Below are 23,961 nucleotides of genomic sequence, written 5' to 3'. Positions count from 1 at the left end.
CCCTATGAATTGGCCCATTTTAAAAACTGCACTCCTCAAAGTATTCAAAATGGCATTTTGAAAGTTTGTTGACCCTTCAGATATTTTGCAGGAATTAAAGCAAAGTCGATGTGAAATGAAAATATGATTTTTTTTTGCAAATTGTCAATTATCAATCATCTTTTCTGTAACACAGCAGTTAGCAAAGAAACAAAACACTACTTATTACCTGAATATGCAGTTTTTAGAAACCCCTCACATATGGCCCAAGTATGCAACATAGTCAAACAGAGGCCTCAGAAATAAAGGTGCACCTTGTGAATTTTGTGGCTTCTCTTTAATTGGGACAATTTCCAGTCACAATTTCAAGTTTGCAGGGGCCTTGAGGTGCCAAGACATAAGAAACATCCCTCAAAAGACTCTATTTTGGAAACTACACCCCTCAAGGAATTTATAAAGTGTATAGCGATATTTGGCTTTTGGAGCACAGACTTTGTTGGAATGATTTTCAGATGTCATGTTGGTGTTTGCCGCCCCTGAGGTACCAGTACTGTTGGTACCACGAAAGGTAACCCAATTTTGCAAACTACACCCCTCAGTTGTGCACAGCAGATGGTGCAAAGTGCAAATGGAGAAATTTCCACAGCTACACCATTTCAATGCTTAATATTTGTGCCCAGCTTATGTCACCTCATAAATTGTCATGTGGGTTTCACAATGGTAAATTGTGTCTTTCCTTATCACTCGTTTATAACACACGTAGCAACTTTTTAGGGTCCTTCTCTCCTTACCAGTGGAGAGGATTTCAATGGTAAAGTGTTACCCTGGTACTATGTGTGTGGTCTCGCTTTCAGAAGTACTAGGTTCCTACCCTTCCTGGTCTCCAAATATTAGGGTCTTGATGACCTCCTCCCACAATTCAAGAAATGTTCCTATCAGGCCATCAATGTAGCACGAATACATTATACAGTGCCATCTGTATGATGTACATAGCCAGTTTCTTGTACCACATCCTTGTTTTATGCATGGCACCACTGGCATAACTATACGGGATCCAGGGGATATGGTTGACCAAATATTGGATTGACAAGGCAACTGTTAGGTGGATTCACAACTGGTTGAGTGATCGTACTCAAGGAGTGGTCATAAATGGCTGCACATCCAAATGAAAGAATGTATCTAGTGGGGTACCACAAGGCTCTGTCCCAGGCCCAGTGTTGTTCAACATTTTTATAAATGATCTGGAGGAGGAAATTGAGGGGAAACTGATCAGATTTGCTGATGACACAAAGCTAGGAGGGATAGCTAACACTAGGGAAGAGAGGGAGAGGATTCAAAAAGATCTAGAAAAGCTTGCAAAGTGGGCGGCGACTAACAGAATGGTATTTAACAAGGAGAAATGCAAAGTCCTACATCGGGGCAAGAAAAATGAAAAAAATACACACAGAATAGAAGGAATCGAGCTAAGCAGCAGCACATGTGAAAAAGACTTGGGTATACTAATAGAACACAGACTGAACATGAGTCAACAATGTGATGCAGCAGCCAAAAAGGCAAACACAATTCTGGGATACATTAAAAGAAGCATAGAGTGTAGATCACATGAGAAAATTATCCCCCTCTACTCTTCCTTAGTCAGACCTTATCTGGAATACTGTGTTCAGTTCTGGGCACCCCACTTTAAAAAAGACATGGACAAACTGGAGCAAGTTCAGAGAAGAGTTACCAAGATGGTGAGGGGTCTGCAAATCATGTCCTATGAGGAAAGGTTAAAGGATCTGGGAATGTTTAACTTGCAAAAAAGAAGGCTGAGAGGAGACTTAATAGCGGTCTACAAATATCTGAAGGGCTGTCACAGTGCAGAGGGATCAGCCCTATTCTCATTTGTACAAGGAAAGACTAGAAGCAATGGGATGAAACTGAAAGGGAGAAGACACAGATTAGATATTAGAAAAAACTTTCTGGCAGTGAGGGTGATCAATGAGTGGAAAAGGTTACCACGGGAGGTGGTGAGCTCTCCTTCAATGGAAGTCTTCAAACAAAGGCTGGACAGACATCTGTCTGGGATACTTTAGTGATCCTGAACTGAGCAGGGGGTTAGACCAGATGACCCTGGAGGTCTCTTCCAACTCTACCATTCTATGAAGTCTATGAAGGGGGCCCATAAGTCCTCTTTTCCATATAGGGAGCCCAGTACTACGAATAAAGTATTATAGGTGGGGGCCCTGTTGTAGGTTTTGCATTGGGGCCCAGAATCTTCAAGTTATGCCACTGTATGGCACTACATGGCCTGAGGACTTGACAGGGCAGGTCAACCCTCCCATGTACGTATTATAGTTCAACAATGTATCCTGGATTGGGGGTCTCTTTTCTGGTACTTCATACTGGGAAGGGGAACTGCTCTGGCCATATATTGTGTTCAATATAAGGCCACCCTCTTGTCACCCAATACTTTGTCGCTGCATGGTGCCTTGCTCTCACCCCTTCTGAACTTTTGCCTAAGCTGCAACCAAGAGAGACTTCTCAGTTTTTTTTCTAGTAGTGCAGCATGCCTCTGTTTTTTTGGAAGCAAGGCTCTTGAATAGAGGAACACTAGTATAAAAATCATTTAGGTATAGGTGGTTACCCATGTCCAGCAGTGGGTGCACCAAATCTCATACAATTTTTCCTGCAGCTCCTGGGAAGGGGTGGCATTCGGGGGAAGAAAGGGGGCATTTTTAATGTCTTTACCTTGGTATATCCTAAACTTTTGAGTGTACCCTGATGTACTCTTGCACAACTTATACATCGTCACATCATACATTATCCTTTTATTGGGAAGGTACTGGCCGAATTGAAGCCTCCCTTTAAAATGCACCAGGGACTCTTTAACAGAAATGTTCTGCTCGGGGTTTATGTCTGGGCAAACTTGGCAGTGGAATGGTTCATTACAGGCCTGATTTTACCTAAAAGTATTGGTATCAATACTGGGTGAGCATTGTGTATTATCATTATAATGTAGAAATCCAAGGATTGCTTCAATATATGTCCTTCCCGTAGCCCTGCAGAACATTTGGGTGTGGTATAAGATGTTCATGATCCAGTAGATCCCAATGCTCGGCTTCTTTACTAGTCCCATGCTTAATGCAATGTCTCAAAATTTGACTGTGGGGTTTAGCATAAACAGAGGTGGCGCTTTCTCTCATAAGTTATGGGTGTACATATTAGTTTGGATCACCATTAGGCCAATAAAATCATCTGTAAAAAAATAACTTAAAGGCCACCTCTCTATCGAACTGCATCCCTGAGTTCTCAGCGAATTCAGGTATCTGGGGACCGAGGGCTAATTAATGTAGGGTCAGAAGATTCAGAGGCCGCTGCAATGGTAGTCCTTAGGCGCCTTCTCAGTGGTTTATCAGGGTTGCTAGATGCCTAAGAGGATGACATCACAAAAATTGTTTCATCCCCGCTAGCTGTGTCGGATGCAACAATGGCACATGCCCTCGAAGCAGTAAACATCCTGCGGGACATATTTTTGGTGAACACTTTATTCTGCATGAAAGATAAATTTACTGGAGTACAAAATGCATGCTAGGGGTTATAAAGTAACATAAATTATTCTGGACAACAAAGAATTTACTGGAGTATAAAATGTGTGCTAGAGTGTTGCATTCACGTGCAGGTCTTATTCACCTAGCGTGCACGAAAGTGTTACAAGTATGGCTAAAGGGAAGGATATGCAATCAAGACCAGATGAAAGAAACTCATGACTGTTTCATTAGACAAGACATGCATAGTATATGAACACATGGTCATAACAGGGAAATCTGCACTAACATAGGGAAAGGGGGAGTCTGACCTTACATCACAGAAGTTGGGGAACCCTACCTAAAAGCAGGGTGACTGTCCCAATAGGGACAGGAACATAGGGAACCCCGGTCTTGCCCTAGATAGGAATAGGCAGGCATATCAGGCAGGGTAAGAACAACAACAAACTGGACATAGCTCACACTAGGTGTCTGCACACAGAAGGGAAATCCAGTGTCCTCTCACCTTAAGAAGGAAAGGACTTCAGACATACACCAAAGCAGAACATAGAACACACTAGATGTCTGCACACCTACAGACATGGGGGAATTCCACCCAGAACCTCATGCATGCATACATATATACATACATACACTGAACAGGACATAGTTTAAATGTCTACACCGATCCATAAGCCTGAAGAAGAACCCTGCGTTGGTTCGCAAGCTCGCTATTATTACATCATGTATTTTTGTTAGCCAATAAAAGGTATCATATCTACAAGATTACGTGGTTTCTCTTGCTGGGAACAATCACATAATGTCTACACCCACACACGTAAGGGATAGAGCTTCAGACATCACCCATTCGACAGAGAAGGGACAGAGCATCACACTTCACCCATTCACCGGAGAAGGTAAAGGGCGTTAGACTTAACCCATCCAACAGAGAAGGGGCAGGGCGTCATACTTCACCCATCCGACAGAGAAGGGACAGGTCATCAGACATCACCCATCCGATGGAGAAGGGGCAGAGCGTCAGACATCACCTGTCCAATGGAGAATGGACAGAGCGTCAGATATCATCCATCCAATGGAGAAGGGACAGGGCGTCAGACTTCACCCATCCGACGGAGAAAGGACAGGGCGTCAGATATCACCCATCTGACGGAGAAGGGAAAGGGCATCAGACATCACCCATCCAACAGAGAAGGGGCAGGGCGTCAGTTTTCATTCATCCAATGGAGAAGGGCAGGGTGTCAGTTTTCACCCAACCAATGGAGAAGCGGCAGAGCGCCAGACATCACCCATCCGATGAAGAACAGAGAAAGCGTCAGATATCACCCATCCAATGAAGAAGGAACAGGGCGTCAGACTTCACCCATCCGACGGGGAAGGGACAGGGCATCAGATATCACCCATCCGACGGAGAAGGGACATGACATCAGACATCACCCATCCAACAGAGAAGGGGCAGGGCATCAGTCTTCATCCATCCGATGGAGAAGGGGCAGGGTGTCACACTTCACCCATCCGACAAAAAAGGCACAGAGTGTCAGACTTCGTCAATTTGACAGAGAAGGGGCAGAGCGTCAAACATCACCCATCCGATGGAGAGCAGACAGAGCATCAAATATCACTCATCCAATGGAGAAGGGGCGGGGCATCAGACATCACCCGACGGAGAGGGGGCAGGGTGTCAGACTTCAGCCATCCGATGGAGACGGGGCAGGGCATCAGACATAACCCACCTGACAGTCAGTGCAAAGGACATCTGATGTCTAGAACCACACCTGACAGAGGGTTAAAGGACCAGGGGCCCACAAACAATGCGAACAGGGGAATCAGGTGTCCAGACTATCTTCAGGGAGAGTGTGCGAGAACGACACCAGCATGCATGACTCCAAACACCAGAATTCAGAGAGGGAATGATGAGAAATAGATAATGACCAGCACCCTCGAACAAGAGGGGCTGGTATTTATGTGCACAGACCCCAGGTGATAGGCTGGCTGAGGCAATTAACACAATCGGCCAACCCAATTAACTCACACCTGCAGCAATGAAAAAGTATTTGCTGGGTGACCACGACACAGGCAATCACTGGGTGGGTGACTGCGGGATGGGCAATCAATCGGACGGTTGATCACCGGAATGGGTGATCATGGAACAGGCGATCCCTAGAACGGGTGACACATAGCAGCATAGTGCTAGAGTTTAACTGGAAACAAAAGTGCAGCAGTTTGCACTTTTGTTCCAGTGGAAAAAACAAATCGAGACGTAAAAAATATAAGCGGATTGAAACTGAAGGTATACATGCAATGTATACATAAAATACCTTACTATGAGCTGGAAAACAAAATAAAATGCTAGTGTGAAAAAGCCTTAATACAGTACTGTACTAGAATTTTTGGAAGTCAGTTTACAAAAAGAATACATGGCTGCAATCATAGAAGCACTGCTGGCATGATTCATAAATGGCATCTGTTTTTAATATTCAGATATTGCAGAGCAGCTGTTTGATGTATTTGTGTATCTTTTGTAGAAGATTTTCATAGTAGGTTTGTGCCTAGGTTAGAAAAATTAGATTCTGCCAGCTAAAGTGATGACAATCTGCCACCGATTATGTATACTACAGGAAATAATAGAATTATGCATGGTTGTTTCTAGCTTTATACCTTCCTGGGAGTTAGGCCAGGGCTAGATGATGGATAGAACTGTGTAGGAAGGCACTTTTTCATGTGAGTCTTACTGCATCTTAATCAAGGCGATCTGTAGAAGTTGCGTTTAGATGAAACTTTAATGCTATCTCCTTCATTCACCTGATAACCACAACTGAATAGGGACTAAAGCAGGAGTATAACTCTTCCCATTCCGTTCTATTAGAGGCTCAAGCAAAGGAAAATCATGCAACAGTCAATTCAAGCTTTTTGAGTTGCGCAATCCATCTCTGGCCGGGATCGTAGTAGTCTTACCTCGGTCTTACTGTATTATGCTTAAATCACGCATTTCATTATATGGTATATTTCTAATTGCTTTCAAACACTGATTCTTACTGATTTCACATTTTGAACCATAGCCCAAAATCAGCTCACTTAGCTACATGCAAATTATGGAAGGCACTGATTAATATGTACTGTAAGATGTTGCAAAATGGTCAAAATCAGTAGAAGCCTTTTATGAATACGCATTTTTCATTTCGGTATTTAATGTCCATTTAGCTGCTTGTCTACAATGCTAAGAGGATATATAGATGTAAACAGTGGGTATTGCCATAGTCTATGAATCACACATGAAGTTCTGGGCATTGACAGCAAATTAGCATGCATTTGACCTTAAATGTTGATTTTCGACTACAATCCATTACTCTTCTACTGGTTGCCTAATTACAAAGAAATGTCATTATGGACACTAGTTAATAAAGTATTTTTAAAAGAATCGAAAGCTCCCCCGCAGGAGTAGAAAAACTCTAATAGCTATATATTTACAGTACAGTTGATTAAAAACCTATATATATATATATATATATATATATATATATATATATATATATATATTGTACCATCTGATTATATAGCTTGACTGGATAAAATCCAAGCACAAGTTAGGATATTGAGAACAGTAGCAGATCATTATCCTTGTAGAGTAATCCAAATTCTAATGACCCCATTGAACAATTTGCATAGTTTCAATTGCCTAGTCAATACACCATGCAATCATCCAATAATCAATCTTTGAGCATTGAGATCCAAGCATTTACAGTCTTACCTGTTTTTCCAACACCGCTGCCCCCCAGAACCACAATCTTTATGTTCCTGTTAGCATCACAATCCAAGAGGGGATATTCAGGGATAGGAACCAGTAGATAGTTATGAGAATACTGGGACATAGTCTATGGGGACAAGTACGGAGAAAATGTCTAGTGGGAAGGATGAAGTGTTATTATTAGGTTCCACAGCTTCTTGAATCTAATATCATTGTTTGAAAGTAGGTCAGGGGCTGCTGAGACCTCCAAGGGCAAGACAGGACCGTCCCCACACTGAGACTAACTCAAAGGCAGAGGGGAACTTTTCTCTCCCAGCTTGAGTGAAAACTGATTCCTACGTCCAACATCCAATCAGAAGTTGTTCATTGACATTCCATGGGGAGGGGATATGGGAAATACTGATTTTAACTGTATCTCCTCCTCTGATACTTATTCTGTAGATATTCTTCTATATAACCTTATATTTCCTGTGTAGACTGTATATAAGAACAACTAAGAAGCAAAACTTCCCAACTTTTTCTGTAAAAAGCCCTACTTTCCTTTTAGTATTTGTGTGCCGCAACGTTTGATCCAAACCATATTGTAAGTAATTGACCTATACTGTATTATGATCATGTTCGGCTGAAACAGAAAGTCTTTACAAAGTCAAGAGCTTTGAAAACTAGAATACATAGTGGCACACAATACAAGTCACATAGGACCAAAGGAACATAGATGTCTTCAATTAGACGTGAAATATGAGATTTATATACTGGGAAGTAAATGGTATGGTGACTCGGAAACCTGAAGAATTTGCATGCAGCATTTGATCTTCTGTATAGAAATGGTTAAGCAAAGCTGTTGGTTCTTCACTTTGGGAAAGAGTTCAGGCTTCATTGATTTAATCCTTATTCTTGTGAGACACCCTGCTAGAGGGAGACAGAGAACAATAAGTCCTGGAGCCTGTGAGTCAGTTGTAAAACACGCAGCCTTTCTTAGACCCATACAGAAAGTAGTGTTACAACCTTGTCCGCATCTCGGCAAACTTTCTCAGACTGCTGTCTTAAAGGCCTGTGCGTATGTAAAGGACATGAATAGGACAGATGTACTTTATTGTGAACTGTTGCTTCTAAGTAATATCATTATCTAGCTGATATATACTTGTGATGTATTTGTCGCGGGTGGAGGGGTAGCGATGCAGGTTTCAGGATACGGTGCAGCAGATGGAGTAAACAAAGTGTACAATATTTACTTAAAAGGCACAAAAAATGAACAATAGAATGTTTAAACTTTTACATTAGAGTACCTAAGCGTTGTTTACTGTTAACTGCAGTAAGGCTGGCTTCACATGGGTGGATTCCTATTGTGTAATCCATGATCGTAGTCCGCACAGAGGATCGGCAGCACAACGCACGCATTGAAAGACATGTAAATCTGTTTTTCGCTCACACTCGCGGATTCGAATTGCGTATTCCACGAGTGGTGGAAAAATCACAGCACGCTCTATTTTGCTGAGGACTCCATGCAGATGGCCTCCACTGAAGTCAATGAAGGCCGTCTGACCTGCAGCCCATACGCAATTAACATTATGTATAGGCCATGGGTACTTGGCGATGACGTAGGAAATTCAAACATTAAAAAAGAAACTGCACTGCGCATGACTGATGGAGAGCCGCCGCGGTCAGCCATAGTAAAGAAAAATGCAGGTACACACGGTCGCTACTCGAGCTCACCGTCGGGATCCGCTGCGGGCCTCCCACATGTGCAATCCAGTCCGCCTGTGTGAGGTCGGCATAATGAAATCTTGTGAGCAATCTGTTGGCGCAGTAATACCTATGTGGGCAATATTGTAAACACTCGACCAATAACGGTAGAGTCTCAGAGAAATACAGATTACAGAGTAGGATACCCAGCTTCTCTTTGAGGATCAACACTTCAGTCCAGTCTATTAGAAAGGCCAATTACAGCATATACTTGCCATGTCTCGTTAAGAATTGCTCAATACCCCAGTTGACATTTGACATTCCCCTTGCAAAGAACTCTGTGAACAAGTCTGAGAACAAAGCTCGAGAACCAGAATCTTAGCAACAGTCTAATTCCCCAGTATAGTCAACATCTTTCCCTGCAGTAGGCTTATTGGCTAACTACTTTTAACCCTATTGGTGTGCACAGCTACAGTCCTAAAGTCTGTTCAGAGGTCGGCCTCACTTACCTTTCTTCTACTGAGTTCAGCAATCCAACATCATTGCATCATTGTCTGGGGGTCGGAAGCACTACTGTCCATTCCTCTCTTCGTCCTCTTGTTAGTGCCGGTAGGTTCACCTGTTCTCGAGGCAGCAGCTTTCTTGTTCCTCTGGCTTGTGCTTTCTCCCCTCTCAGCAGTTAAGTCAACAGCCTGCCCAGCCTTCCTTTCAGTCCCAGCTCTGCTCCAAGCAGCAAAAAGTGTCCCTTTTATAGCAAGTCATTAGCCAATCAGCAATTGTCCATTCAGCATGCTCAGTTGATTTGTGACAAGATTTGGCGCAAATTTTGGTGCACACTGCAATTTTGGTGTAATTTTTGGTGCATCTCTTTAATTTGTCTACACAGCAAGAGTAACCCCTTAGTGGTGAGTCCTTTACATATTCCTTATAAAATAAATTTGACATTATTATTATTTTAATTGCAATGTAACGCATTAAAGGAGATGTCTCGAGGAAGCAGTTAAATTTTTTTTTTGCCCAGTCCCCCCCATTAAGTACACATTACTAAGCCCCCCTGTAAATGACATTTCTAGCTGGTTTGTACTTACCGTTCCAGCGTTTCAGCAACTTATAAAGTTTTCTCAAGATGGCCGCCGGCTCTTTCCCCGTCGCTCGCTGCAGCCCGACGTGCGCGCTCCCGAGACGCCGCCAGCTGTGTCTCCATGGCAACCGGACGCATCGCAGCCGCCGACCAGACGCCCACCGCCAGGCAGCAGGTAAGGCGCTAGCCCCCGGCTCCCCAGCGCTAGACCCTCAGCCCAGGTGAAGGCCCCGGAGCCCAGCGCTAGGTTCCGGAGCCCAGCGCTAGTTCCCCCGCCCTAGCGGCAGCCCCCCCGCCCTAGCGGCAGCCCCCCCGGCCTAGCGGCAGCCCCCCCCGGCCTAGCGACAGCCCCCCCCGGCCTAGCGACAGCCCCCCAGGCCTAGCGACAGCCCCCCCGGCCTAGCGCTAGTTCCCCCATCACAGCGGCAGCCCCCCCCCGGCGCAGCGACAGCCCCCCCCGGCGCAGCCCGGCGCAGCGGCAGCCCTCCCATCGCAGCGACAGCCCCCCCGGCCTAGCGCTAGTTCCCCCATCGCAGCGACAGCCCCCCCCCGGCGCAGCGCTAGTTCCCCCCCGACCCATCACTTACCTGGGACGCTTCTCGGGGCTGCTGGGCTGGGCTGGGCTTCTCCGCTGGGCAGCTCCAGTTTCTGCACCTTCCTCTAACAGAGGAAGGTGCAGAATGGCCGCTGCAGCGCGCTCCCGAGCAGTGACAGCTCGTCTGCGCATGCGCAGAAGAGCTGTAGCGGGGAGCACACTGAAGCGGCTCGTGCTGAATAGAGAAGACCGGACTGCGCAAGCGCGTCTAAAAAAGCAAGCTGCCAGCGAATTTAGACGGAACCATGGAGACGAGGACGCTAGCAACGGAGCAGGTAAGTGGAATAACTTCTGTATGGCTCATATTTAATGCACAATGTACATTACAAAGTGCATTAATATGGCCATACGGAAGTGTATAACCCCACTTGGTTTCGCGAGACCACCCCTTTAAAGACCCTTCTTAACCCTTTCCAATTCACTGTCTGACGTCTAAAGACATTCTGATTGAAGGCTGTACAGCTCCGATATCGGAAGACGTCCGGCAGGGTATTCTTTCTGTAGATTACTGGTTGCTCTTTTGTCGGGGGGGCCTCCGCAGCATGTCACATACTGCAGTACTGGCTCTAGCCAGCTGATGGCGCCATTGTATAATGGCAAAAATAGAAAGCCCCTAGGAAACCCTGAATCCAAAATTGGATTGCAAAGGGTTAATGATATAATAGAAAATATAAATGTAAGGAATTAACTAATAACACTTTATAGATAAGTGAGTTCTATGATAAGACTAAAGTAAACGATAAATTTAGCATTTTTGCAGTAATATAGATAGTTTTCCTGAGTGTTGATCTCTGGGACCGTGGGTCTAACTATAGGGGATGCAGAGGATGCGGTTGCACCTGGGCCCACAAGCCTTAGGGGGCCCATAAGGCCTCTCTTCTCCATATAGGGAGCCCAGTACATGAATAGAGCAATGTAGTTGAGGGCCCGGTTACAGTTTTTGCATTGGGGTCATGAAGCTTTAAGTTACGCCTGTGTCTGGGAACATAACTGTAAAGATCAGCAATGTTTAACATAGGTCTCCTTCATAATACTTGTCTTATTTGTAGTTTACTTGCTACAGGCAGATTTTAATGTATGAGGGCATTTATAAAGTCCAGAATTATACAAAAGATGATTAAAGGGCAACTGTATCCCAAGAAAAGCAGTCCCAAAAGCAAGCGATACAATCAGCGCACACTGCTCGCAACTAGCAGAAGGAATTATGTATTCACTGCATGAAGTTAAAGGGTTGTCTGCCTATTTTTTCACTGATGACCTACCCTCCAGATAGGTCATCAGTAGTTGATGGACGGGGCAGTGCTGCACTGCTATGGCATTTCCTGCTTTTCTGCTGGTTAGGGCGCCACATCCAGCCCCGAACAGGAGAGGGGCAGGAAGTGCCGTAGTAGCACGGCTATCCCATTGATTTCAATGGCACTTCCTCCCCTGACAACTTCCAGCCCAGATGATTAGCTGATGGACAGGGGTGGACCCTCGTCCATCAACTGTTGATGACCTACAGTGAAAAAATAGGCAGGCAACTAATACAGTGCAAGACATCGAGGATGGTCAACAGGACTTTGGGAAATTACTAGAGATGAGTGAGCACCAAAATGCTCGAGTGCTCGTTACTCGAGTCGAACTTTCAGTGATGCTCGAGAGTTCGTTTCGAGTAACGAACCCCATTGAAGTCAATGGGCGACTCGCGCATTTTTGTATATGACTGATGCTCCGCTAAGGTTTTCATTTGTGAAAATCTTAGCAAATCACCAAAGTCATGTAAAAAACACAGAAATGGATAGGGTAGGCGAGGCAGAGAAGAACGATGTTAGCCCATTGAATTCAATGGAGCCGGCAATACAGCCGGCTCCATTAAAAGCAATGGGCTGCCGGCGAGCGCGGGATGAATTTTCGGGAAGGGCTTAAAAATATAAGCTCTTACCTGAAAATCATCCTAAAATGTGTAAAAAAAAAAAAAAAATTATACTCACCTTTCCACTGCAGCCGGAGTTCAGCCGCGTCTGGCCGGCAGTTCTCCTGAACTGCTGTGAGTAGTATTCAGCAGCCGGGGATTTAAAATCCCCGCCTGCTGAATGAGCTGCCTCTGATTGGTCACAGCCTCACCAATCAGAGGCAGCTCTCACTCACACCCATTCATGAATTCATGAATGACAGCTGAGAGCTGCCCCTGATTGGTCCCTGCGCTGAGCCAATCAGAGGCAGCACTCCCTCACCCATTAATGAACTCATGAATGGGTGTGAGTGAGAGCTGCCTCTGATTGGTGAGGCTGTGACCAATCAGAGGCAGCCCATTCAGCAGGTGGGGAATTTAAATCCCCGGCTGCTGAATACTACTCACAGCAGTTCAGGAGAACTGCCGGCCAGACGCGGCTGAACACCGGCTGCAGCGGAAAGGTGAGTATAATTTTTTTTTTTTTTTTACACATTTTAGGATGATTTTCAGGTAAGGGCTTATATTTTTAAGCCCTTCCCGAAAATTCATCCCGCGCTCGCCGGCAGCCCATTGCTTTCAATGGAGCCGGCTGTATTGTCGGCTCCATTAAATTCAATGGTCAGTGCTCGTTTAATCGAGACGAGTACCACGTGGTGCTCGTCTCGAGTAACGAGCATCTCGGGCACCCTAATACTCGAACGAGCATCAATCTCGGACGAGTATGCTCGCTCATCTCTAGAAAGTACCAGTTCACTACCAGATGTTTAGGGAGGTTTGCAGCAAGAAGAAAGTTGACCATTTGCCACCCCACAGGCCATATGACTGTCCTATTGTGCTGCTCCCTGGATCTTCTTTGACATACTTTGATGATTTTATAACAAAAAATGCATACAGAAGATTATGAGACATGTGATCATAAAGTAGTTATAGTTTTTTACTGGAAATGAGCGAGCATACTCGCTAAGGACAATTGCTCGATGGAGCATTGTCCTTAGCGAGTACCTGCCCGCTCGGAAGAAAAGGTTCAGCTGCCGGCGCGGGTGACAGGTGAGTTGCGGCAGTGAGCAGGGGGGAGCGAGGGAGAGAGAGATCTCCCCTCCGTTCCTCCCCGCTCTCCCCCGCAGCTCCCCGCCCGCCGCCATCAGCCGAATCTTTTCTTTCGAGCGGGCAGGTACTCGCTAAGGACAATGCTCTATCGATCAATTGTCCTTAGCGAGTATGCTCGCTCATCTCTATTTTCCACATAACAATAATATCATTAAATTTTAATGCTGACCATATAATATTTCCAAAAAAGGTAATGAACTAGGAGTCCAAGTTATACAATTGTAATTCAATATTGTAGAGTTGTACAAAATCTTATTCTGTCTGTATTATTAAGTTTGCTGCTTAAACTCTATCTAACATAAAATGTTTGGTCTCAGAATGTGGAAGGGAAAAACAAGTAACAAACACCTAATAAGCTCCCTGGATCTTCTATTCCATTTAGGTGTATCTACAACCTCTGAGAGTTAAAGACTAGAGATGAGCGAGCACCAAAATGCTCGGGTGCTCATTACTCGGGACGAAATTATCGCGATGCTCGAGGGTTCGTTTCGAGTAACGAACCCCATTGAAGTCAATGGGCGACCCGAGCATTTTTGTATATTGCCGATGCTCGCTAAGGTTTTCATTTGTGAAAATCGGGGCAATTCAAGAAAGTGATGGGAACGACACAGCAACGGATAGGGCAGGCGAGGGGCTACATGTTGGGCTGCATCTCAAGTTCCCAGGTCCCACTATTAAGCCACAATAGCGGCAAGAGTGGGCCCCCCCCCCCTCCCAACAATTTTTACTTCTGAAAAGCCCTCATTAGCATAGCATACCTTAGCTAAGCACCACACTACCTCCAACAAAGCACAATCACTGCCTGCATGACACTCCGCTGCCACTTCTCCTGGGTTACATGCTGACCAACCCCCCCCCGCGCGCGATCCAGTGTCCACAGCGCACACCAAACTGTCCCTGCCCAGCCTTCAGCTGCCCTCATGCCACGCCACCCTCATGTCTATTTATAAGTGCGTCTGCCATGAGGAGGAACCACAAGCACACACTGCAGAGAGTTGGCACGGCTAGGCAGCGACCCTCTTTAAAAGGGGCGGGGCGATAGTCCACAATGCTGTACAGAAGCAATGAGAAATCCAATCCTGTGCCACCTCCATCTGGAGCTGCACACGTGGGCATAGCAATGGGGAACCTATGTGCCACACACTATTCATTCTGTCAAGGTGTCTGCATGCCCCAGTCAGACCGCGGTTTTTTATAAATAGTCACAGGCAGGTACAACTCCGCAATGGGAATTCCGTGTGCACCCACAGCATGGGTGGCTCCCTGGAACCCAACGGCGGTACATAAATATATCCCATTGCAGTGCCCAACACAGCTGAGGTAATGTCGTGCTTAATGCAGGTGGGCTTCGGCCCACACTGCATGCCCCAGTCAGACTGGGGTTCTTTAGAAGTGGACACATGCAGTTACAACTCCCTGTGGACCCACGGCATGGGTGGCTCCCTGGAACCCACCGGCGGTACATAAATATATCCCATTGCAGTGCCCAACACAGCTGAGGTAATGTCGTGCTTAATGCAGGTGGGCTTCGGCCAACACTGCATGCCCCAGTCAGACTGGGGTTCTTTAGAAGTGGACACATGCAGTTACAACTCCCTGTGGACCCACGGCATGGGTGGCTCCCTGGAACCCACCGGCGGTACATAAATATATCCCATTGCAGTGCCCAACACAGCTGAGGTAATGTCGTGCTTAATGCAGGTGGGCTTCGGCCAACACTGCATGCCCCAGTCAGACTGGGGTTCTTTAGAAGTGGACACATGCAGTTACAACTCCCTGTGGACCCACGGCATGGGTGGCTCCCTGGAACCCACCGGCGGTACATAAATATATCCCATTGCAGTGCCCAACACAGCTGAGGTAATGTCGTGCTTAATGCAGGTGGGCTTCGGCCAACACTGCATGCCCCAGTCAGACTGGGGTTCTTTAGAAGTGGACACATGCAGTTACAACTCCCTGTGGACCGACAGCATGGGTGGGTGCCAGGAAGCCACCGGCGGTACATAAATATATCCCATTGCAGTGTCCAACACAGCTGATGTAACGTCAGCTGTAATGCAGGTGGGCTAAAAATTAATTTGATTACACTGTAGGCGAGGGCCCCCAAAAATTGGTGTACCAACAGTACTAATGTACCTCAGAAAAATTAGCCATGCCCAACCAAGAGGGCAGGTGAAACCCATTAATCGCTTTGGTTATTGTGGCTTAATTGGTAACTAGGCCTGGAGGCAGCCCAGTTAAAATAAAAATTGGTTGAGGTGCAAGTTTCAACGCTTTAATGAGCATTGAAACGTATAAAAATTGTTTACAAAAATTATATGACTGAGCCTTGTGGGCCTAAGAAAAATTGCCCGTTCGGCGTGATTACGTCAGGTTTCAGGAGGAGGAGCAGGAGGAGGAGGATGAATATTATACACAGATTGATGAAGCAAAAAGGTCCCCATTTTTGATGGTGATAGAGAACAATGCTTCCATCCGCGGGTGCAGCCTACGTATTGCTTAGGTATCGCTGCTGTCCGCTGGTGAAGAAGAGAAGTCTGGGGAAATCCAGGCTTTGTTCATCTTGATGAGTGTAAGCCTGTCGGCACTGTCGGTTGACAGGCGGGTACGCTTATCCGTGATGATTCCCCCAGCCACACTAAACACCCTCTCTGACAAGACGCTAGCCGCAGGACAAGCAAGCACCTCCAGGGCATACAGCGCGAGTTCAGGCCACGTGTCCAGCTTCGACACCCAGTAGTTGTAGGGGGCAGAGGCGTCACCGAGGACGGTCGTGCGATCGGCTACGTACTCCCTCACCATCCTTTTACAGTGCTCCCGCTAACTCAGCCTTGACTGGGGACCGGTGACACAGTCTTGCTGGGGAGCCAGAAAGCTGGCAAAGGCCTTGGATAATGGTCCCCTGCCTGCGCTGTACATGCTGCCTGATCTCCGCGCCTCCCCTGCTACCTGGCCCTCGGAACTGCGCCTTCGGCCACTAGCGCTGTCGGATGGGAAGTTTACCATCAGTTTGTCCACCAGCGCCCTGTGGTATAGCATCATTCTCGAACCCCTTTCCTCTTCGGGAATGAGAGTGGAAAGGTTCTCCTTATACCGTGGGTCGAGCAGTGTGTACACCCAGTAATCCGTAGTGGCCAGAATGCGTGTAACGCGAGGGTCACAAGAAAGGCATCCTAACATGAAGTCAGCCATGTGTGCCAGGGTACCTGTACGCAACACATGGCTGTCCTCACTAGGAAGATCACTTACAGGATCCTCCTCCTCCTCCGGCCATACACGCTGAAAGGATGACAGGCAAGCAGCATGTGTACCCTCAGCAGTGGGCCAAGCTGTCTCTTCCCCCTCCTCCTCATGCTCCTCCCCCTCCTCCTCTGGCCATACACGCTGAAAGGATGACAGGCAAGCAGCATGTGTACCCTCAGCAGTGGGCCAAGCTGTCTCTTCCCCTTCCTCCTCATCCTCCTCATGCTCCTCCTCCTCCTCCTCAACGCGCTGAGATATAGACATGAGGGTGCTCTGACTATCCAGCGACATACTGTCTTCCCCCGCCTCCGTTTCCGAGTGCAAAGCGTCTGCCTTTATGCTTTGCAGGGAATTTCTCAAGAGGCATAGCAGAGGAATGGTGACGCTAATGATTGCAGCATCCCCGCTCAGCATCTGGGTAGACTCCTCAAAGTTTCCAAGGACCTGGCAGATGGCTGCCAACCAGGCCCACTCTTCTGTAAATAATTGAGGAGGCTGACTCCCACGACGCCACCCATGTTGGAGTTGGTATTCCGCAATAGCTCTACGCTGCTCATAGAGCCTGGCCAACATGTGGAGCGTAGAGTTCCACTGTGTGGGCACGTCGCACAGCAATCGGTGCACTGGCAGATGAAACTGATGTTGCAGGGTCCGCAGGGTGGCAGCGTCCGTCTTGGAGTTGCGGAAATGTGCGCTGACCCGGCGCACCTTTTCGAGCAGGTATGACAAGTGTGGGTAGCTTTTCAGAAAGCGCTGAACCACCAAATTAAAGACATGGGCCAGGCATGGCACGTGCGTGAGGCTGCCAAGCTGCAGAGCCGCCACCAGGTTACGGCCGTTGTCACACACGACCATGCCCGGTTGGAGGCTCAGCGGCGCAAGCCAGCGGTTGGTCTGCACTGTCAGACCCTGCAGCAGTTCGTGGGCCGTGTGCCTCTTCTCTTCTAAGCTGAGTAGTTTCAGCACGGCCTGCTGACGCTTGCCCACCGCTGTGCTGCCACGCCGCGCGACACCGACTGCTGGCGACGTGCTGCTGCTGACACATCTTGATTGCGAGACAGAGGTTGCGTAGGAGGAGGAGGGTGGTTTAGTGGAGGAAGCATACACCGCCGCAGATACCACCACCGAGCTGGGGCACGCAATTCGGGGGGTGGGTAGGACGTGAGCGGTCCCAGGCTCTGACTCTGTCCCAGCCTCCACTAAATTCACTCAATGTGCCGTCAGGGAGATATAGTGGCCCTGCCCTGCCCGCCTGTGCTTGTCCACGTGTCTGTTGTTAAGTGGACCTTGGCAGTAACCGCGTTGGTGAGAGCGCGTACAATGTTGCGGGAGACGTGGTCGTGCAGGGCTGGGACGGCACATTGGGAAAAGTAGTGGCGACTGGGAACCGAGTAGCGCGGGGCCACCGCCGCCATCATGCTTTTGAAAGCCTCCGTTTCCACAAACCTATATGGCAGCATCTCCAGGCTGATCAATTTGGCAATGTGCACGTTTGACGCTTGTGCGTGCGGGTGCGTGGCGGCGTACTTGCGCTCGTGCTCAAACAGTCGTGCTAGCGACGTCTGGACGCTGCGCTGCGGGACATTGCTGGATGGGGCCGAGGACAGCGGAGGTGAGGGTGTGGGTGCAGGCCAGGAGACGGTAGTGCCTGTGTCCTCAGAGGGGGGTTGGATCTCAGTGGCAGGTTGGGGCACAGGGGGAGAGGCAGTGGTGCAAACCGGAGGCGGTGAACAGCCTTCGCCCCACCTTGTGGGGTGCTTGGCCATCATATGCCTGCGCATGCTGGTGGTGGTGGCTCCCCAGCTGATCTTGGCGCGACAAAGGTTGCACACCACTGTTCGTCGGTCGTCAGGCGTCTCTGTGAAAAACTGCCACATCGTTGAGCACCTTGACCTCTGCAGGGTGGCATGGCGCGAGAGGGCGCTTTGGGAAACATTTGGTGGATTATTCGGTCTGGCCCTGCCTCTACCCCTGGCCACTGCACTGGCTCGGCCTGTGCCCACACCCTGACTTGGGCCTCCGCGTCCTCGCCCGCGTCCACGTCCTATAGGCCTACCCCTCAGCATGGTGTATTACCAGTAGTGCAGAAACAGAACGCTGTAATTAAATGTGCCGCTTATTGGCCTGTGGTTGGAGGCTGACTTCGCTTACGGAACGCCAGGAAATAATTTTGCGCAAGCCTGCTGTAACACTTAGCTGGCTGCGTATGAATTAGGAGGACAACTACACCCAGCACAGACCCAGAACACTGAGGACAGTCACAGGCAGCCCAAATAGATTTTTTCCCCAAATGTTTTTGCAAAGGCCCACTGCCTATATTCAATAAATATATCTCTTCTCTCTCTGCGTCACCGCTACTGGCCCTGGAGTATGTCAAAGAACTGCAGAGTGTTGCACTGTGGACTGGAATACAGCGGTGATTTAACAGCCAACACAGAGCCAGGAAATAATTTTGCGCAAGCCTGCTGTAACACTTAGCTGGCTGTGTATGAATTAGGAGGACTACTACACCCAGCACAGACCCAGAACACTGAGGACAGTCACAGGCAGCCCAAATAGATTTTTTTCCCCAAATGTTTTTGCAAAGGCCCACTGCCTATATTCAATCAATATGTCTTCTGTCCCTGCCTCACAATATATGTCTTCTGTCCCTGCCTCACCACTACTGGCCCTGCACTATGTCTAATTACTGCAGGGCGCAATGCTCTGCACGGCCGATATACAAAAAAAAAAAAAAAGTGCAACACTGCAAAAAGCAGCCTCCACAGTACTGCACACGATTAGATGTGGCCCTAAGAAGGACCGTTGGGGTTCTTGAAGCCTAAAATACTCCTAACGCTCTCCCTATAGCAGCTCCACCAAGACAGCACTTTCCCTCCTCGATGTCAGAACGCATCTGTGGCGAGCCGCGGGAGGGGCCAATTTTTATACTCGGGTGACACCTGATCTCACCAGCCACTCACTGCAGGGGGGTGGTATAGGGCTTGAACGTCGCAGGGGGAAGTTGTAATGCCTTCCCTGTCTTTCTATTGGCCAGAAAAGCGCGCTAACGTCTCAGAGATGAAAGTGAAAGTAACCCGAACATCGCGTGGTACTCGTCACGAGTAACGAGCATCTCGAACACGCTAATACTCGAACGAGTATCAAGCTCGGACGAGTACAATCGCTCATCTCTATTAAAGACCCTTTGTGAACATTTGGATGAAGATCTAAAGAAGGGCTTCATTCGGCCTTCTTCCTCCCCAGCGGGAGCACCCATTTTCGTCACTGAAAAGCAAGATTCTACTCTTTGACCGTGCATCAATTACCAGGAACTAAATAAGATAACTATTAAGAATTGCCATCCTCTCCTGTTAATCCCAGAACTGCTGGAGAGGCTTCGGGCAGCCAAGATCTTTACTAAACTAGACCTCAGAGGAGCACATAATCTGTTATGTATCTGTCCCGGAGACAAATGTAAGACTGCTTTCAGAACAAGATATGGACACTTTGAATCTCTAGTAATGCCATTCGGTCTCTGCAATGCTCCTGCTACCTTCCAGCACTTTATCAATGATGTATTTTGGGACCTGTTGGATCAATTTGTAGTTGCATATCTCAACGACATCCTCATCTTCTCTGACAATTTGGATCAAAATTGCAGGCACATTGGGGTGCTCTTGTAACGACTCCAAAAGAATAACCTCTACATCAAGTTAGAGAAGTGTGAGTTTGAACAGACCCAAATGCAATTCCTGGGATACAATATCTCCCCATATGGCTTAAGCATCGATCTCAGCTAGATTAAAGCTATCATGGATTGGCCTATTCCAAGAAATTTAAAGGAAGTAGAGTGCCTGATTGGTTTCGTGAACCTCTACAAAAGATTTATCAAGAACTTCTCAAAAATTATCTCTCCCATCACCTCCCTCACAAAGAAAGCACACGCGTTTTCCTGGTCTCTGGATGCACAAACTTCTTTGGAGAAACTAAAAACTCTGTTTACCTCAGCACGAGTACTGATCCACCCAAGACAAGAATTGCCTTTTGTCGTGGAGGTGGATACCTCAGACTCTGCTGCTTTCACGAGTAGGAGATAAGATGCAACTACATCCTTGTGCAGTTCTGTCCTACACCTTTTCACCTGGGGAGAAAAACTATGGTCGGGAACAAGGAACTACTGGACATCAAGGTGGCTTTAACCAAATGGAGGCACCTCTTGGAAGGAGCCCATCATTCAGTAACAGTTCTTACGGACCATAAAAATATAGAATTTCTCCATAATGCCAAGGGGTTATTTGCGGGACAAGTATAATGGGCCTCATTCTTCTCCAGGTTTAATTTTGTTGTGTCCTACCGCCCGGTTCCCAAAAAGGCAAGACCGATGCATTGTCCAGGATATTTTAGGAGCTTGAAGACAAGTTAAATACAGACCACACAATTCTGTCCCCCAAAATTTTTTAGGTATCCTGCATTCTGAGGACCTCCTAACAAAGTTTAAGGGAGGCTACAAAAGTGTCCCTTTCCTGAGTCTTTCTTCTAAGGATGTGAAGCTCTCTTTCAAGAATGGACTTCAGAGGCGAGAACATCAACTATATGTTACCGAGGCTGGTCAACTTGAAGTCCTCAAACTAGTTCATTATTCCAAGCTGACCGGCCGTCTTGGGGTCACAAAGACTTTAGAACTCTTGCCTTGTTCCTTTTGATCGCCCGACTGCAGGAATAAGGTGAAAAGGTATTTCACCTCTTGTGAAGTATGCGCCCAGAATAAGACACCACGAGCTTGCCCTCTGGGTTTCTTACAACTTCTTCCAGTCCCATCCAGGCCATGGGATCTATGTCGATGGACTTTACAGTGGATCTGCCCTCCTCGAAAGGAATGACTACGATCCTCATTGTCCTCGACTAACTCGCGAAGATGGCTCACTTCATCCCCACAAATAAGATTCCTACCGCTGAGCACACCGGGGAGCTGATGATTCGGGAAGCTTTCCAACTACATGGAATTCCTAATGATATTGTCTCAGACAGAGGGGTTCAGTTCACCTCGAAGTTCTGGAAACACTTCTGCATGGCCCTGGGAATTACCATGAGTCTATCCTCTGCCTTTCATCCTCAGTCCAACAGCCAGACAGAGAGAACTATGGATTATTTAACAATGGTGGAGTTCACATATAACAATGCCCAACGTAGTTCTACCGCCAACTATGCACCCAGTTTTCATTCCTGGCCTTCCTGCCAACACTATCGTCCCGACGGTCAACTAAACAGGTAATTACAGGAGGCCTTGCATGCAGCTCAGGAGGCCTACAAAGAAGTGGCAGACCAACATCTGGGTTAGTTAGAAGGTATGGTTATCCACCAGAAATCTGAAAACCCATATACCTCCTCCCAAACTTGGGCAAAGGTTTACTGGACCTTTTCCAATCACAGCGAGGGTTGGCCAGGTATTTCCTCCCGGGCAGCCACACAGATTTCCATGGGTCTCTACTGAAGCCATTTCGGGAGAATACCGAAGAGTACGTCTTAAAAGGATCCTAAACATACCGAGGAAAACTGCAGTACCTGGTGCAGGGTCAGAGGAGCCAGAAGAGAACATACATGCACCTAGGCTCACAGGGGACTTCCATCGAAGGTACCCAGGTAAGCCAGCTCGGGGGAAACTACTGTCAGAACTCGAACAGGGAACCTCCTGTACTCCAAGCAGTAGCCCTTCTTATTGAGCCATCAGCTCCTTGCATACCTGTTGCCTTGTTCTCAAATCCTGTTACCCAGCCCATGTCCTAGCTCTGCTAACTCCGATATTGACCTCTGGCTTCCTCTCTGACTAAGTTACCCACCTCATCCCTTTGTACTGTGAACCGAGACCTCTTGTTGATGACTTCTGGCTTCCTCTCTGAGTACGTTACCTGCCTCATCCATTTGTACTGCAACCGAGATTTCCCGATAAGGACGTTACAACTGCCTTTGACACCCACCATCACCTCTTTTTGCAGTTGTGTCGTGAACTATGAAATTGGACTGCTACGGAGTAGAACCGGGTTGTTTACAGTGATAAATCCAGGTTTATTTGGGATCTGATGATGGCTGTGTTTGTGTCTGGAGACCTAGGAATGATTGCCTCAATCCTGCTTTTACTGTGGAGCAGCACACTGCCCTCACTGCTGGTGTGATGGTCTGGGGGCCATCGCATACAACAGTCTGTCCTCCCTAGTAGTAATACGAGGGACAATGACAGCTCAGCGATATGTTCAGGACATCCTGTAGCCACATGTGTTTCTCTTATGGCAGCTCTAAAGAGGCATTTTCCAGCAGAATAATGCTCGGCCGCACACACAAGGGGATCACAGGAATGCCTTTACAACATTTTCACACTTCTGTGGCTGCCCAGTGGCCAGATTTATTGCCAATATAACATGTATGGACCATGGACCATCTGGAACGCCAAATTTGACAGTTTGCAATGGCTCAGTTACAGCAAATGTGGAGCGATATGCTGCAGCATACCATCTAGAACCTGTACGCCTCCATGTCTGCCCGTATCACATCTTGTATCCAAGTCAGAAGTGGTAAAACAGGGTACTAGAGCCTTTATGCCCCCCATATCACATCATGTATCCAAGCTAGAGGCAGTACAACAAGGTACTAGAGCCTCCAAGTCCACCTGTATCACATCTTGTATCCAAGCTAGAGGCGGTACAACAGGGTACTAGAGCCCCCATGCTTCCCATATCACATCTTATGTTCAAGCTAGAAGCGGTACAACAGGGTACTGGAGGCTCCATGCCCGACCGTATCACATCTTGCATCCAAGCTAGAGGCGGTACAACAGGGTACTAGAGCCTCCATTTACAACGGTATCACATCTTGTATATAAGCTAGAGGCAGTACATCAGGGTTGTAGACCCTCTATGTCCACCCATATCATATCTTGTATCCAAGCTAGAGGCGGTACAACAGGGTACTAGAGCCTCCATGCCCCCTGTATCACATCTTGTATACAAGCTAGAGGAGGTACAACAGGGTACTAGAGCCTCCATGCCCACCCATATCATATCTTGTATCCAAGCTAGAGGCGGTATAACAGGG

General features: G+C 47.4%; 1 protein-coding gene across 2 annotated transcripts in view; it reads right to left on the bottom strand.

Annotated features, from left to right (window-relative positions):
- Positions 1–23,961, bottom strand: part of LOC136580791 (ras-like protein family member 11A-like) — an 84,406-nt gene that overhangs the window by 45,722 nt on the left and 14,723 nt on the right. The window contains exon 1 of one of the 2 annotated variants that reach the window (XM_066581646.1): positions 7,252–7,527. The exons of the other annotated variant lie outside the window; for it this stretch is intronic. Coding sequence (XP_066437743.1) covers positions 7,252–7,372 — 121 coding nt within the window. The 5' untranslated portion in view covers positions 7,373–7,527. Of the gene's footprint in view, positions 1–7,251; positions 7,528–23,961 lie in introns of those variants that run through there. 2 annotated transcript variants of the gene reach the window in all.

The sequence above is a fragment of the Eleutherodactylus coqui genome, chromosome 10, assembly GCF_035609145.1.
Source record: "Eleutherodactylus coqui strain aEleCoq1 chromosome 10, aEleCoq1.hap1, whole genome shotgun sequence".
Classification (NCBI taxonomy): Eukaryota; Metazoa; Chordata; class Amphibia; order Anura; family Eleutherodactylidae; genus Eleutherodactylus; species Eleutherodactylus coqui.
This window is presented reverse-complemented; position numbering and strand designations above follow the sequence as displayed.